This window comes from Narcine bancroftii, chromosome 2 (genome assembly GCF_036971445.1).
Source record: "Narcine bancroftii isolate sNarBan1 chromosome 2, sNarBan1.hap1, whole genome shotgun sequence".
In the NCBI taxonomy this organism is placed as follows: Eukaryota; Metazoa; Chordata; class Chondrichthyes; order Torpediniformes; family Narcinidae; genus Narcine; species Narcine bancroftii.
In genome coordinates this window covers 143,955,141-143,970,105 of record NC_091470.1, presented here as the reverse complement: position 1 = coordinate 143,970,105, position 14,965 = coordinate 143,955,141, and the positions used below count along the sequence as shown (strand labels likewise).

At 44.2% G+C, this 14,965-nt stretch overlaps 1 protein-coding gene across 3 annotated transcripts in view; it reads left to right on the top strand.

Annotated features, from left to right (window-relative positions):
* The window catches only part of plekhn1 (pleckstrin homology domain containing, family N member 1), a 53,861-nt gene extending 41,768 nt beyond the window's left edge, over positions 1–12,093 (top strand). For all 3 annotated transcript variants that reach the window (XM_069918361.1, XM_069918360.1, XM_069918362.1), the window contains 5 exons: positions 2,495–2,734; positions 3,732–3,947; positions 5,382–5,430; positions 7,772–7,825; positions 11,789–12,093. In XM_069918361.1, the coding sequence (XP_069774462.1) occupies positions 2,495–2,734; positions 3,732–3,947; positions 5,382–5,430; positions 7,772–7,825; positions 11,789–12,009 (780 nt within the window). In that variant the 3' untranslated portion in view covers positions 12,010–12,093. The remainder of the gene's footprint in view (positions 1–2,494; positions 2,735–3,731; positions 3,948–5,381; positions 5,431–7,771; positions 7,826–11,788) is intronic.
* The last annotated feature ends 2,872 nt before the right edge of the window (positions 12,094–14,965 follow it).

The following is a 14,965-nucleotide window of genomic DNA, read 5'->3' as shown; positions in this document are numbered from 1 at the left end:
GTTGAATCTGCCGCTGTCAGAAATGGGTTTGTACGTTCTCCCCTCGACCTGTGTGGATTTTCCCCTGGTGTTCCAGTTTCCTTCCACCCTCCAAAAACATACGGGTGTGGAGGGTTAATTGGTGTATTTGGGGGGCACAGGGTAATGGGCCGGAAGGGGCTGTAACCGTGCTGTACGTCTAAATTTAAATGTCAGAATGGTACTTGGTCAGTTATACAATGCTTTGTTCTTGAAGATAGGTGTGATGAAATATCACTCACTTAACATGGAACATAGAACACTACAGCACAGTACAGGCCCTTCAGCCCATTGTGCTGACCCAATATACCTACCAAAATAAAAATAAATCCTCCCTACCTCATAACACTCAATTTTCTTTCATTCATGTGCCGAAGAGTCTTTTAAAGCCCCACCACAATCCAGACACCAACAACTTGGTGTAAAAAAAACTTACCCCTGATGTCTCAAGATTCAAGCTTCCTTTATGATCATGTAATAAATACAGTGCAATATTACACGGATTTGTTTTCGTTTGCTGTAAGGCAGACAGATTCACCATTGGCAAAAAGTGCCTGAAGCACCTCTTACAGCCAAAGAAAAAGAAGCAAAAGAGAGTTCCCGTCAGAGTCATGGAGTGTCCGTGGATTTTCCTCCAGCAGTCTCCGCAGTTGCACAGAGTGCAGTCCAAACCCAAGCTCCAGATCCAAACCTCCAACACGATCAGGAACCCTTCAATCCTCTCAGCACCCTCTCATATCCCATTTCAGATACCTGGTACCCCTTCAGTTTGTCTTGAACCAGCCTCCAGCAGTCTGCACCCTAGTGAGAATCCCTCGACTGAAGTCACTAGCAGCCCACAGCCTGTGTGGGTTCCTCGCCTTGAGTCACCAACTGCCCACCGCTTGTGTGTTTCTTCAACCGCAGAACCTCTCACTGTGGTCACCATCCCATGGGTCATCTCCTCTCCTTCTCCTCCTCAGACAGGAGGGTGGTCTCCCCATTTTCTGTTGCCCTGTGTCAGTCCTCTGCTTCCCTGGAGTCTACAACTCCTCATGGCTACTGCTGATTACATGTGCTGCCATCTTGGCTGCAGACCCCATGGTCGCAGGATTTTTAAATAAAGCCATCATCGGCTCATTTTGGCTGTTTTAGCCTGTGCGGAGCTGACTGCAGTCGGACTGGGTGGTTGGATCCCGCGGGAGTGCTGTGACTCCACTCACTCAGGTCCGCACCAGTGGCAGCATTACCATTACAGCAACTCTGGCAGCACCTCCATCTTATCATCCCCTTATTTTCCCTCCCTTCACTTTGTGCACATGTCCTCTGGTGCTACTCCTGCCTTAGGAAAAAAAGGTGCTGGCTGCCTACCCTATCTATGCCTCTCAGAATCTTGTAAATCTCCTTCTTCATTCCAAAGAGAAAAATCCCAGCTCTGCCAATCTTGCCTCATTAGATATATTTTCCAGTCCAGGCAACATTCTGGTAAATCTCCTCTGTTGCCTCTCCAGATTCCACATCCTTCCTGTGATGAGGTGATCCTCAAGTAAAATATTTTAATCTTAGTGAATTTTAAAGCAGCTAATTAAGTTGTGTTGCCCAGTATAAGTATTCATTCCTGTTGTGCTGAGCTAAATACTGTAGAAGTTTAATGGATGGAGGCTATCATATTCCAATATATTTATTATCGATAGTTGTTATGGAGGAATTCCCAACCTTGCTTTCAGCAAGAGTTTCAATGGTATCACGCTTGCTGTTAAGAGGTTGTGGATTCAAGGCACACTCCAGACACTGCTGATCTAAGATGACATTTCAATGGCAACTTCAAGGAGTCAGGGATGGATTCTGTTCAGATGTAATGCCTCGGGTAGTTGAAGATGTTGACAGTCAATGTCATGGCTGTGTATAACAATGGCCAAGGGGAAGAGGAGGAAATAACAAAAAGATATAAAGTTGGTTGTAAAACCCTGGCATGACAATTAAGGTGATATCAAAGCAAACGACTGTGTTTCACCAAGATGACATTGGACAGGTGATGAGATTTTTTTTTTAATCGAGTTATTTTCATTTCCATTCTTTATCACACAAAAATCAAACCCAGCAGTCAGTTAATGCAATGACCATCCCTCTTCCAACCTTATTGATGGAGAGATGGGTTAGATCAGACAATGCTGCAAGTCAGGTGGCATCTGTGGAGGGAGAAACTGAGTTCATATTCAAGGTTCTTGAGCTTTTATCAGAACCAACTGGAAATCTAAAGTGCACAGTAAAAACACAGAAAATCTGGAGGAACTCAGCAAGTCCACAGGAGGTAAAGATATATAACCAATGTTTCGAGCTCTGTTTCCCTCTCTTCAGATGCTGCCCGACCTGTTGAGTATTTCCAGCATTTGATGTTTTCATTTCAAATTTCCACCATCTCCCTATATAAACCCACTGTTATGATGTGAAATCCTCGTGAAACATGGAGAAAATGAATCATTTGCTTGCTTTTCAGCCTTCAGCCAGGCACAGTTCTTCACATTTAACAGCCGGTGGAGGTGATAGGAAGGTATCGCTTCGAAAGCCCCTGGTTTTGTCACAGCTGCCTGGATTCTACAGCTGTAGTTTCAGACAGGACCACTGCTCATTAACATCTGGACACCAGGATGTCCCTTTTTCACCACTGTATGCTGAGCCTTTCACAGCGATCAAGAATGAGCCAGGTCCATCTGCGGTCAGACTCTCTGCACCAGATGTAAGTGCATTTCACATGGGTGTGGGTTCACTGCAGTTTAGTTTAACAGCCTGCTCGTTCAAGTTCAAGTTTATTTACCAGAGTGAAGTGTGAGTGTCTACAGGCACTGTGTTTGGAGTAAAAACACAGAAATGCTGGAGGAACTCAGCCATCTTGTGGTGTTCATAGTAGGTAAAGATATATTACCGACATTTCGGGCTGAGCCCTTCTTCTACAGAGTTCATGAATGAATATGAGAATTATCCCTAGGTAAAGGACAACAGGAAATGGTTTTGTTATCTGCAAAGATTGTGAGATATGCTAGCACTGCACAATTCATAACTCATGCTCGAATTAAAAGGTGACTCAATGTAACCATTGCATTGTTGTAACAAATGCAGATTGGTTCGTGACTGAAGTACTACATTACAGAATTCCACTGAAGACAGGAGTCTCTAGCTAGATCTTTTATTTAAGGGGTGTGGGCCTCACAGACAGAGCCACCAATTACTTGTTCATCCCAAACTGTCCTTTGTTGGGGGGCTTCCTTCTTCCCCATATCCTTTCCTCTAGCTCTCGCTCTCGTGCTCTCTCTCTCTTTCTCACTCTTTCCCCCCACCCCCCCCGCCCCCCATTTCACAGAGCCAAAATCAATTCTCACCTTTCCTCTTATCCTATTTGCCTTTTGGTCTGAACTCCTCCCCCTCCCATTTTCCCCCTTTCTTTCCGCAGCCTTTAATTCAAACGCCTGTCTTTTCACTCACGCCTTGAGGAAAGGCTCAGGCATGAAAAGTTGGAAATATATATTTAACTCCTATGGACTCTGTGAGACCGGCTGGGTTCCTCCAGCATTTCTGTACAATCACAGCATCTGCAGACTTTTGTGTTTCACTCCATTGAGTAGAGCAGCACAGAAACAGGCCCTTTGGGTTGAAGAAAACAGTGATGTATGTCCTGTTACCTTCCACAACAAATCGTAAAACTAAATAATTAAGAGTAAAATTCATTCTTATTGCAGCCCAACTTCAGACAGAAAAGTTCATTGGATATGGATCGATGGAGCCACATGCAATCATCGACAGAGGGAAGGTCTTGTTTGGCATCAGAGAGCAGCTCCTGCGCATATATGGATGGGAATCCCTCAAACAATCCTCTTTCCCCTGTGTATACTGAACCCTACAATTCATTTAAGTATCAGCCAGCATCTCCCACAGACTGCTTCTGGATCAGAGAGGTAAGTGTTGTGTACAATGTCCCTGAGGGGTAGCAATACAGCCATTAGAATCAGATCAAAATCTTGTGCGTATGCCGATTAAAGCACTCAGCTTTGAACGGGGTGGGGTTTGGAGGGAGTTGGGGTTCGAAGCAAAACACAGAAGTCGACAAACCCTGTGAATGAAGTAAAAACACAATGCTGGAGAAACTCAGCAGGTCAGTCAGTGTCCTTTATACAGCAAAGGTAAAGATACACAATCAACGCTTCAGTTTGGAGCTTTTCATCGTGGTATGTTCCTGCCCCTGTTTCTAATGACAGAGATGGGGAGAACTTTATAATGGGGGATGAGGAGATGGCAGAGCAAATGTGCCAGAAATTATTAGATCCTGCAAGAATTGGGAAGTAATTAATGGTGAAACATATAATTCTGGAGATGAAAGCTGCTGTATTCCAAGAAGTTGATAATCGTTATCCGTGAAGTTTTAAAGAAAATGGTTGTAGAACTTGTGGATTGCACTGGCGGACACATTTCAGAATTCTGGAGGGTAACACGTGTGACCCCACTATTAAAGAAAGGGAGAGTGAAATACACAAGAGAACTGCTGGATTCCATCTGAGGGTAATTGCAAGGAGAATGCTGAATCTTCAAACAGAGAACACTGTGCTGGCATGTCTGTCCATAGCCTCGTGCCCTGCCAAACCACGGCTATCCATAAATTGGAGGAGCACCTGAGAAACCTGTTGGCGATTGAAAGTGCGAGTTGTTCTTTTTGTGCACGTTTTGCCTGGGATTTGAGTTGACGTGCATTACGGAAGCTCCAAAGACCCAGGGACATTGGTGAAATTCCCAGTGGACGGGGAGCACTGAGGGTGGGGCTGCGTGATATGAAGGGACATCCCCTTCCACATGTGGGGCCACAAATGCCACCTCGTGGCTGTAAGGTGAAGGGTTGTTGAGGGTCAGAGGCCACAGCACGGAGATGCAGCGATCTAGGCAAGAAATACTTGAAAACTAAAGTACACCATGTGCAGACAATGGCAGTGGAGCCATGTAACAATGCTCTCTTGCTTCTCATTTCACCCTAAGGTAAAAATGCATGTTATAGGTTGCATGTTGACACGCCAAGTTCTGTTGGTGAGGCCCAGGTGCAAATCATGCAAATTTGCTGACATCAATTCATTTTCAGGGAAACAGTCATTGCATCGGGGGTGAATTTCACCTTGGGGATGGCAATACCCAAAGGAGAATCTTTCATTAGAAGCAAGATTTGTGGGTGATGTTGTGCATTAGAAATTAAGAATAGGTTCAATTTCTAAGCCTCAATGTTGCTAAATATATTTTTGTCTCCCTTTGAGAGAGAAGATTGCATTCACAATCATTTTGGTTATTTAAACAACTGTTTATTCAACCTGTACAGTGTCCTATTCTGATCCATCCCTCATCTTTTGCAGGAAGTATCCAGAAATCGAAGTTCTGATTATCCTGTCCATTGTTCCAAAGGTACAAATCCCCTTTAAAAAGTGATGAATAATTTTGCTGCAAGGTGCGTCCTCCAATCGACCGGCATCTCTGGACGATCAGCTTTTGTCTGATGGCAGTTGACCAAACAGTATGGCTCTCTCCAGTGGGATGGGACATACATCTGGTCAAGTACTGTGGCATCTGCAATGAGATGGGATATCTATCTGGTCAAGGGGCGGCATAGTTAGCGGGGCTTGCATAGTGGTTAGCTGTTACAGCGCCAGCAATCGAAAGCAGAGTTCGGCAAGGAGTTTGTCCCTTCTCACCATGTCTGCGTGGGTTTTTCCTGAGGGCTCTGGTTTTCTTTTATCGTTCAAAACATACCAGGGGTGTAGGTTAATTGGGTGTAACTGAATGGCATAGGCTCGTGGGCCAAAAGGGCCTGTTACCATGCTATGGGTCTAGATTTTAAAAAGTGCTATTGTGCTGTCACTCTGGAGAAGAGGGTGAGAGTCACAGTTTCTTAGATATTTAAAAGCCCACTGAATTAAGTTGTTATACAGTCATTGACAATGGACAGCACGATTGGCATAGTGGTTAGTGCAGCGCTCGCTATACAGCCCCAGCGACTCGGGTTTGAATCCGCTGCAGTCTGTGAGGACTCTGTACATTCTCCCCATCACCACGTGGATTTCCTCCAGGTGCTCTGGTTTCCTCCCACCTTCCAAAAGCTCTATGGGATTAGTAGGTTAATTTGTGACATGGGCAGATTCGGGTGACTCGGGCTCGTGGGAAGATAATGCAGCCATGAATCAATGTTCAAAATTTAAGATTCCATTTATTGTCAAATGTCATTTTCCTTTGTCCCTGTAAAGTTACAATGAACGCAAGGTCAAAGCACAGGGGCAGGAATTGCTCAAGTGGCCCATTGAACCTGCTCCACCATTCAATAAGGGCCGATCCATTTACTCATCTGCTCTCCACGGCCATTACCTCCTTATTTTTCAAAAATCTATCTATCTGGGTCTTAAATCCATTCAATGAAGCAGACTACTGCTTTCTTGTGCGGAGAATTCCACAGATTCACTGCTTTCTGGAAGAGGCAGTTCCTCCTCCTCTCCATCTTAAATCTTTTCACCTGAATCTTGAGGCTGGGTCCCCTAGTTCTAGTCTCATCTGCCAGTGGAAACAACCTCCCTGCTTCTACATTATCTAATCCTTTCATTAGATCACCCCTCATCTTTCTAAGCGTCAATGAATAAGGTCCCATGCTGCTCAATCTCTCTTCATAAGATAATCCTTTGTTTCTGGAATCAACCTGGCAAACCTCCTCCAAGGTGAGGATGTCCTTAGTAATGTCAGTTCAACTCCATGCTTCTGGCTGGGTCTGTGTCTCCCAAACTGCTGTAACCAGGTGTTTCATTTAGCAACCCCGCCTCCGACTGCCTGTCCCAAGCTGCAACCCTACAAAGCCTGCTGAGGTGAGCCAGAGGAAATAGCCATGTAGTGGTTGACCAGATTACTGTGCAGGAGCTCAGGATTCACAAACATAACAAGGAAATTCTCTTTCAGTTCACCCATAGGAATTCCCCCTCCCCATCTATTCCACCTGAAGGGCCTGTTCCATGATCTATGACTCTGAGGGATGAGCCAGAAGATGCCACCACTGGTATGGACTGATGCCGTTGTAGTCATACCTGGGTAATTCCAGGCAATAGTCCTGGTGTCAGAGGAAAGATCTACCCTGTTGTAGCTTGTAATGTTTGTTATAAGCCAAAACGAAAGATTCCTTGTCATTAAAATTCACACTTTAGTGATCACAATCCCAAAGGAGTGGGGGTTAGTAGATTAATTGGCCACTGTGAGTTGCCTTAGTGTGTCGGTTGTTGGCAGAATCTGGGGGCCATTGGTAGAAATGTAGGAGAATAAAATGTGGATTTTGTATAAATGATTTTGGATGATTAGCACAGGCTCAATGGCCGAAGGGCCTGTTTCCCTGTTGGATGACTCCATTATTACACACATGATCTTAGCCAAAAGGCTGAGAAGTGATAGATGACTGCATTATTCTCTTTTAGGACTTGTATAGATCTCCACAATCCCAAAAAAGTTCATTTTAGGCAGGAGCTCATTTTCAAATAACAGGTTGAAGCCATGTAACAGATATTCAATGTGAATACCACTGGAGCAAAGTTTCGTCAGCTTCCAGTTGTTTTGGGTGTGGATTGGGGGTTAGATAATGTGATGCACTTGCTGTTTGTTACAAAGAGGAAAAACCACTATTGATATGCTATTGAAATATAAAGATTTAAAATTGAATTTAATGCATTAAATTTGATTCATAAAGAAACTTTGCATATTTTTCCTTTTCTTTTTCTAGATGACACGTCTGAATATTTTGCAATTATGGAAGTCTTAGATAGCTACAGAGAAGGTAACTCATTTTCCATCTTATCAAATAGCCTGTACTGAAAATCCCTTTTAATGATGGTGTCAAAGGTTTTAAGGAATGTACAAGATTAAATGATCCCAGCTTATTCCCCAACCTGGAATCACTTAGTTATTTCATATGGGTCTGAGCATCCAGACCTTGAACTGGACCAAATAGCCTCCCTGCTCCTGGGTCTTGGATTTCTTTGGAGCTGTGAGTTTTCAACAGGTTTCCCAGTCTAGAAACTGCAATCAAGGGGACTCAGGTTGACGGAAGGGCTTGTGGAATCCATGGTCAGGTTGGGAATTGGCTGCAATGTGCCCACAGGGAACAGCTCTGCCTATTTCCCTGAGTGGGAACAAAGGTATGGCTCTTTGTTTTTCCTCTTTGTAACAAACAGTAAGTGCATCACATTATCTAACCCCAATCCACACCCAAAACAACTGGAAGCTGACGAAACTTTGCTCCAGTGGTATTCACATTGAATATCTGTTGCATGGCTTCAACCTGTTATTTGAAAATGAGCTCCTGCCTAAAATGAACTTTTTTGGGATTGTGGGGATCTATACAAGTCCTAAAAGAGAATAATGCAGTCATCTATCACTTCTCAGCCTTTTGGCTAAGATCATGTGTGTAATAATGGAGTTGGGAGAAACTTGGGTTTGAGGATGAAGTAGAAATCAATTGGAGGATTGCCCCTGGTTTGTTTTAATTGGAAAGCAGACAGGATATAAAACAAGACTGGGTTGGGTTTTGAACTGAACTAACATCAGAAGCCTCTTGCCCCTTTCCAACTCCAACTGAAATCAGGGCAGCACAGTTAGCATAATGGCCACCGCAACACTATTACAGCGCCAGTGATCGTGATCAAGGTTCGAATCTGGCGTTGTCTATAAGGAGTTTGTACATTCTGCCCGTGTCCATGTGGGTTTCTTCTGGGCGCTCCAGTTTCCTCCCACCCTTCAAAAAGAGACAAACGGGAGTTGTAGGTTCATTGGGGTATCTGGGCAGCACAGGCTCATGGGCCGGAAGGGCCCATGTCTAAATAAATAAAACAAATCGGAGCATTAATTAACCAGAATGTATCACTAATAAGACAAAGTATATGGGCCATGTGACTAATATCAACCAATGGCAGAAAAGCAGCAACAGATGCTCATATAATTTTTCCCAGAAAGTTTCTCTGTAAAAGATCCAGTGGTGGATAACTACTGTGAATCAAACCAATTCCAATCATTTCTGTGGGAGGGGAAACAGATTTGATTGACATTTGAATTATCCAATACCCAATTATGCAACCAAAAAATAAACTTTTTGGAGAAAAGTGTCATAAATATTTGACAGGGTGTAAATATTTACTGTCACTGAGGACACGGTTTCCTGAAAGGTAATCCACCAGAAAACAAAAGTGTGATGAAGCCAGCTTTATAAGTGTCATCTGACTTATTCTTATGAAAGGCCAAAGGGTTTGGAGGATCCCAAGTTTCTCCCAACTCCATTATTACACACATGATCTTAGCCAAAAGGCTGAGAAGTGATAGATGACTGCATTATTCTCTTTTGACAATCTAGGAAAGATTTAAAATCTGATTACTAGGAAAATGCAGGCTCCTCTTCTCAGTAACTTCAAGGCCTCAGCTGCTTATTTATCTGAAGCAGTCACAGGGTTGTGGTCCCAGGAGTGGGGGCTTGTGCCTTTGTGTAAATATTAATTCACGGTTGGTGTAGAATTGCCTTATACAGACATGTTTTTTGAACAAGTTTACACCCTGTCTGAATAAGTTAATTATTCAATATTCTCTGGGATAGTCACAGGCCTGATTGTGCACATTGGTCTATGGGAGCTAATATTCAGCCTTATGGCTTTTTTGTCACTACACCGTGTGGCACAATCAATGACCACTTGCAGACACGAAGCAAATATCAATCAGAAAACCTTGGCATGCCTCTACATGCTGTCGGCTCATGTCCAAGGCAGGTATGAGGGAGGACACTACGGCTCTCAGGCTTTTTTCAGGGATCTTACAGGGAGGAGCTACAGGTACAGAAGGTGGGCCAGCATTCCACCACACATCACGTTCAAATTCATTATCATCTGATTGTACATATACAACCCAATGAAACGGCGTTTCCCCAGACCATGGTGCACGTGCACAGGCAAACATATACTGCTTTGTTCATAATTACCTTGATAAAGGGCTCAAGCCCGAAACGTTGGTTACATCTCTATATTTGCTGTATAAACTACACTGTTTGACCTGCTGAGTTTCTCCAGCTTTGTTTTTGCATAATAATCACATATGTACATAAAGGTATACTGTAATTTAAAATTAATATAAATATTTTAGGATGATTTTCTTAGTAAACAAGCCTGTGGGAAGAAGTCATTCCCCAGCCTGGTAGTCCTATACCTCCTTCCTGGTGGCAGTGGGGCAAGATGTCTGTCATTGTGTTTACTGGGTTGGAAAATAAGTGAGGACATAAAGGTTTACACATTTCCATGTCAGACACAGAAGAAAAAATGTCACAGCTATTATTAATCAGCAAGGTATCTAAGGAAACCTTTTTGCCCATTCAACCAGTCCCACCAGGACTGATCTTGACCCTGACTCCATCTGCCTGAGCTCCAGATCACTTAAATGTTCTCACAGAAATTGTCCACTGATTGTGCTACGAGCGGAATAATCAGATCAAGAGCCTCTCCTCTGACACTACCTAGCTCCACCTCCCCTGTACCTCCCGTCTGCCATTTCCAACCTCTTACCTTGCCAATCCTCCACCTCTCCCTTTTGACTTCCCAAATCTTCCATCCCCCCCAATTTCCCTCCCCCCTCCATTCAGAGAGCTATCCCCCCTCCCCATCACTTCTCTATTTTGCCATCCCATATCTATTGCCTTTGGATCTATGCTTCTCCCCACCATTTTCAGGCTTTCTCCCACCCTTCCTTTTCCCTTTGTCTTCTTTCCTCCAGCTCTCCACTCCTTCCCTCTCCATTCGCAGAGCCATACCCCCTCCCCATTTGCCGTTGTCCCCTCCCTCGCTTATCCACTTCCTGCCAGTGAGACAGTGTTCCTTCCCCTGCATTTTTGTTCAGGCGCCTGTCTACATTTTGGTCGTACCATGAAGAAGGGCTCAAGCCTGAAACGATGGTTTTGCATCTTTATCTTTGCTACATAAAATAGGCTGTTTGACCTGCTGAATTTCTCCACTATTTTGTTTTTACTTCAATCACAGGGTCTGCAGACCTGTGTTTTACATGATGAATGATCCTGCATTTTTTTTAAAGGCTCATCTTGGTCAGTGGGTGAGGTTATGTACTGGGGCAAGTCTGGTCAAGGGGCTTTGTTTTGTGAATAATAATTGTGCAGGCCATTCTCTTGAATGCTTCAGGAAACAAACTGATGACGTCTCCCCCAGTGTCAGGGAATCAGGAAGAGAAGCAGGGAGAAAAGGTGGTTGGGGAGGGGAGCGCGAGTTCAGTATCTAAAACATTCATCAACCCTCAGCGAGGTGGCATTGCTCTTTCGGGGGATGCTTCTCTCTGGCAACAGTCCAAATATTTCAGCAAAGCATTTAATAAATGTTTATTTTTTATTGAGGTTTACTGACACCAGTAAAAATTAAATCAAGTTGCAAATGCAGCTGCTTGGTGGTGTTTAAAGTCAAAACACAGAAATGCTGGAGAAACTCAGCCTGTCTTGTAGCGTCCATAGGAGGTAAAAATATATTGCCGACGTTTCGGGCCTAAGCCCTTCCTCAAGGTGTGAGTGAAAAGGCTCTGTGAAAGGAGATAGAGGGAAAAGGGAAGAGAGTCAGAGCTAGAGGAATGGGCCAAAGAGCATGTACTGTGCTGGTATATTCTATGTTCAAAGGAGACAGGGTAAGAAGGTGGGTAGGGGGTTTCAAACAGAAACTAGGGGTCAATGTTAAAGGTGGTGTTTAACTCTCTGTTCCTTGTCCCACAGAGAAGGAGGTGAGCTGGTACAGTGATGACAGCAAGTTCTCCTTCACCTCATCTGAGCCTGCCTATGCAGAGCTTGAGAGCCCCCACACTGACACCGACGATGAACTTTGGGACTTCAAGCAGCAAATAATTCCCCATCTTTCTCCCACCACGCTCAGGAAGTTGAAGCAGCGGGGAATGGTGGACTCGAGACTGCAGACAATGCTGTACAGATGGTCATGAATGTCTTGTGGGAAAATGTATCTGGCCATATTTGTTTGGAACACTGTGCATTCTCCTGACAAAATGTGAAGCTGCAACACTTTACCAACCTGTGATGATTGGCCTTTGTATTTTTACTTGTGTATTTTTAAAACACCCTTGAGTGTTGGTGATAGAGGGCACTACCTCATGCAAAGTCTCATCTGCTTAAACATATGTCAGCTAGAGTGCGGCTGAGGGTAGAGTGACAATATGAACATACGAAGCAGGAGCAGGGGATGACCATTTGGCCCATTGACCCTGCTCCACCATTCAATAAGATCACGGCTGATCTGGGCATACACCCTGCTCCACTTATCCAACCAGTACCCCATGACCCTTAACTCCCACATTCTTCCAAAAATTAACTGTCTTAAGTACATTCAATGAAGCTGCTTCTGCCGCTTCATAGGCCAGAGATTCCACAGATTCACTACTCTCTAGGAGAAGGAATTGATCTTCAACTGTGTCTAGAATCTACTCCCCTGAATCTTGAGGTTGACCCTTAGTTTTCATCTCACCTCCCAGTGGAAACCACCTCCCTGCTACTTATCTATTCAATATCATGATGTTATGTTTCTATATTCCCCCTCAACTTTCTAAACTCCAATGAGTACTATCGCAGACGACTCTGTGCATAAGATAACCTCCTCATCTCTGGAATCAACCTGGTGAACCTCCTCATCCAAAACCAGTCCATCCTTCCTCAGGTAAAGAGACCAGAACTGCATCCAGAACTCCAGATACGGCCTCACCCATACCCTGAAGAGTTGCAGGGTAACCTCCATGCTCTTAAATTCAATGCGTCCAGCAATGAAGGTCAACATCCCATTTGCCTTCTTGATGACCTGCTGCACCTCCAAACTCACTTTTTGGTGATTCTTGTACAGGGACCCACTACACTGCAATTTTTCTTCCGAAGTAATTCCTTCTAAAGTGGATGAACTCACATTCACCGATGTTGCACTCTATCTGCCAGAGTTAAATGTACATAGCACAATCAGTGGACAATTTCTGTGAGAACATTTAAGTGATCTGGAGCTCAGGCAGATGGAGTCAGGGTCAAGATTAGTCCTGGTGGGACTGGTTGAATGGGCAGAAAGGTTTCCTTAGATTCCTTGCTGATTAATAATAGCTGTTACATGGTTAAAAGTTTACCAGTTTAGCTACGAGCTTTCAGCTACGAGCTTTTTGGGACCAGACAAAAATCACTCGAAAATATTTCATGATATACATGATGTGAGCAGGTCTTATGTCATCTGTAATATTTTATTAATATTTTATTTTCTATTTTTAAATTAATCATATTTGGTTTCTAAGAATTATTGTTGCTTAATCTAGTTTATGAGATTATTATAAAGATAACATTGTTGAGATAATTTGTCTAAAATTGCATATCTAACTGTTAGCATTTAGGGTTGTAAAGGGTCCTGGCCTGAAACAATGACTGATCATCTCTCTCCACGGGCGCTGTCTGACACCCTGAGTCCTTCTAACTTCTCTGTTCACTTAAAATTCCAGCATCTACTGTCCTCATGTTTCTCTCCTGTGAATATCACCATGCAAGTTGCAGAACCTTTTGTAATTCTTGACCCCAGTGGGATTTGCAATTTCAGATTGACGATCCTATTTGACAATTCAAGTCCCGAGTCCTTGGTTTATGGCAGAGAATACATTTTGTTTCAGATGTTACTGGGGCTTCAATGGCAGATTGAGAAATGTTCTCTTGGAATCTGGGTCTGTGGGCCAGAGTCCAACAATTAGATACATCCCTTCCCGTGTATGTTCAATGAGTGGGGAAAATTTGGAGGTTTCATCTGCAGAGGGTAGTTGATCTCAGATCAGTTTTAAATCCCCAATTTTTGTTAACTGAAGTTGGGAGATGCGAGCTCAACTGCAATCCCAGAATGGATTCCATGTGCTAAATCGATCCTCAGTCTTTTCGGATTGTTTTATGAGGATAGAACAAAGATGAGGAGGAATTTCTTTATCCATTGGAGCCTTTGCATGACAGTATAAACAATTTCTGTTGATGTCAGCAAAACATTTGAAGATTTAGAAAAATGGTGTCACTGCTGGAGCTGCCCAGGAGTGGAGACAAAACACTGCCCCAAACAGTTCAACCATGCTGATGGCTCCATGCGGGCTTTAGACGGCCTGTTAAAGCAGCCAAGTGTTTTTATTTTAAATCCTGCAATGGCACCTGTGCTTGGCAGTGGCCTCGAGGGATTGTAGACTCCAGGGGAGCAGAGGTCCGGCGCAGCACACCAGAAATGGGGAGAATACCCCCAGTTGAGAAACAGATGTCCCTACAGAGCGGTCACCATGGCAACAGACCAGTGAGGGGGCTCAGCGGCTGAAGGATCCATTCGGGCTGCAGATGAATTATGTTCCAATGACTCATAAAGGCTGCAGCCTGCTGGAGACTGGCTGATGGGAACCAGCTCTTGGAACCAAAATTCAAGAGGGTACTGAGGGGAAGAAGGGCTTCAGAAGTGCCTTGGGCACTGAAGGCTTCCTGAGGTTTGGATTTGGAGCTTGGGGGTGGGGGGGGATATTGAGATGAGGGGAGTTTGGGATTTAGGGAGAAAATTCAGGACGGGGAGTTCAAGACTCGAGAGCATCCAGTGTCTTGGGGGAGTTTGAGACAGGGATGTTTGGGGTCTTGGGAGAAATTCAGGGCTCTCAGAGGGGAGTTCAGGACTCATGAATTGTTCGGGTCTCTGGGGATGGGGGGGGAGTTTGGGGATTAGGAGGATTTCAGAGCTGGAGTTCAGGATGGGGGGAAGAAGTGTTTGGGACAAGAGTAGTTCAGGACTAGTGGGGGCATGTTGGACTGGGGGAGATTGTGACTCTGTGGCAGGGGGGTGGAGTTCGGAACTTGAAGGATTGGGATGGAGGAGTTCAGGACTCCGTAAGAATGAGCACAGCCTTCAGC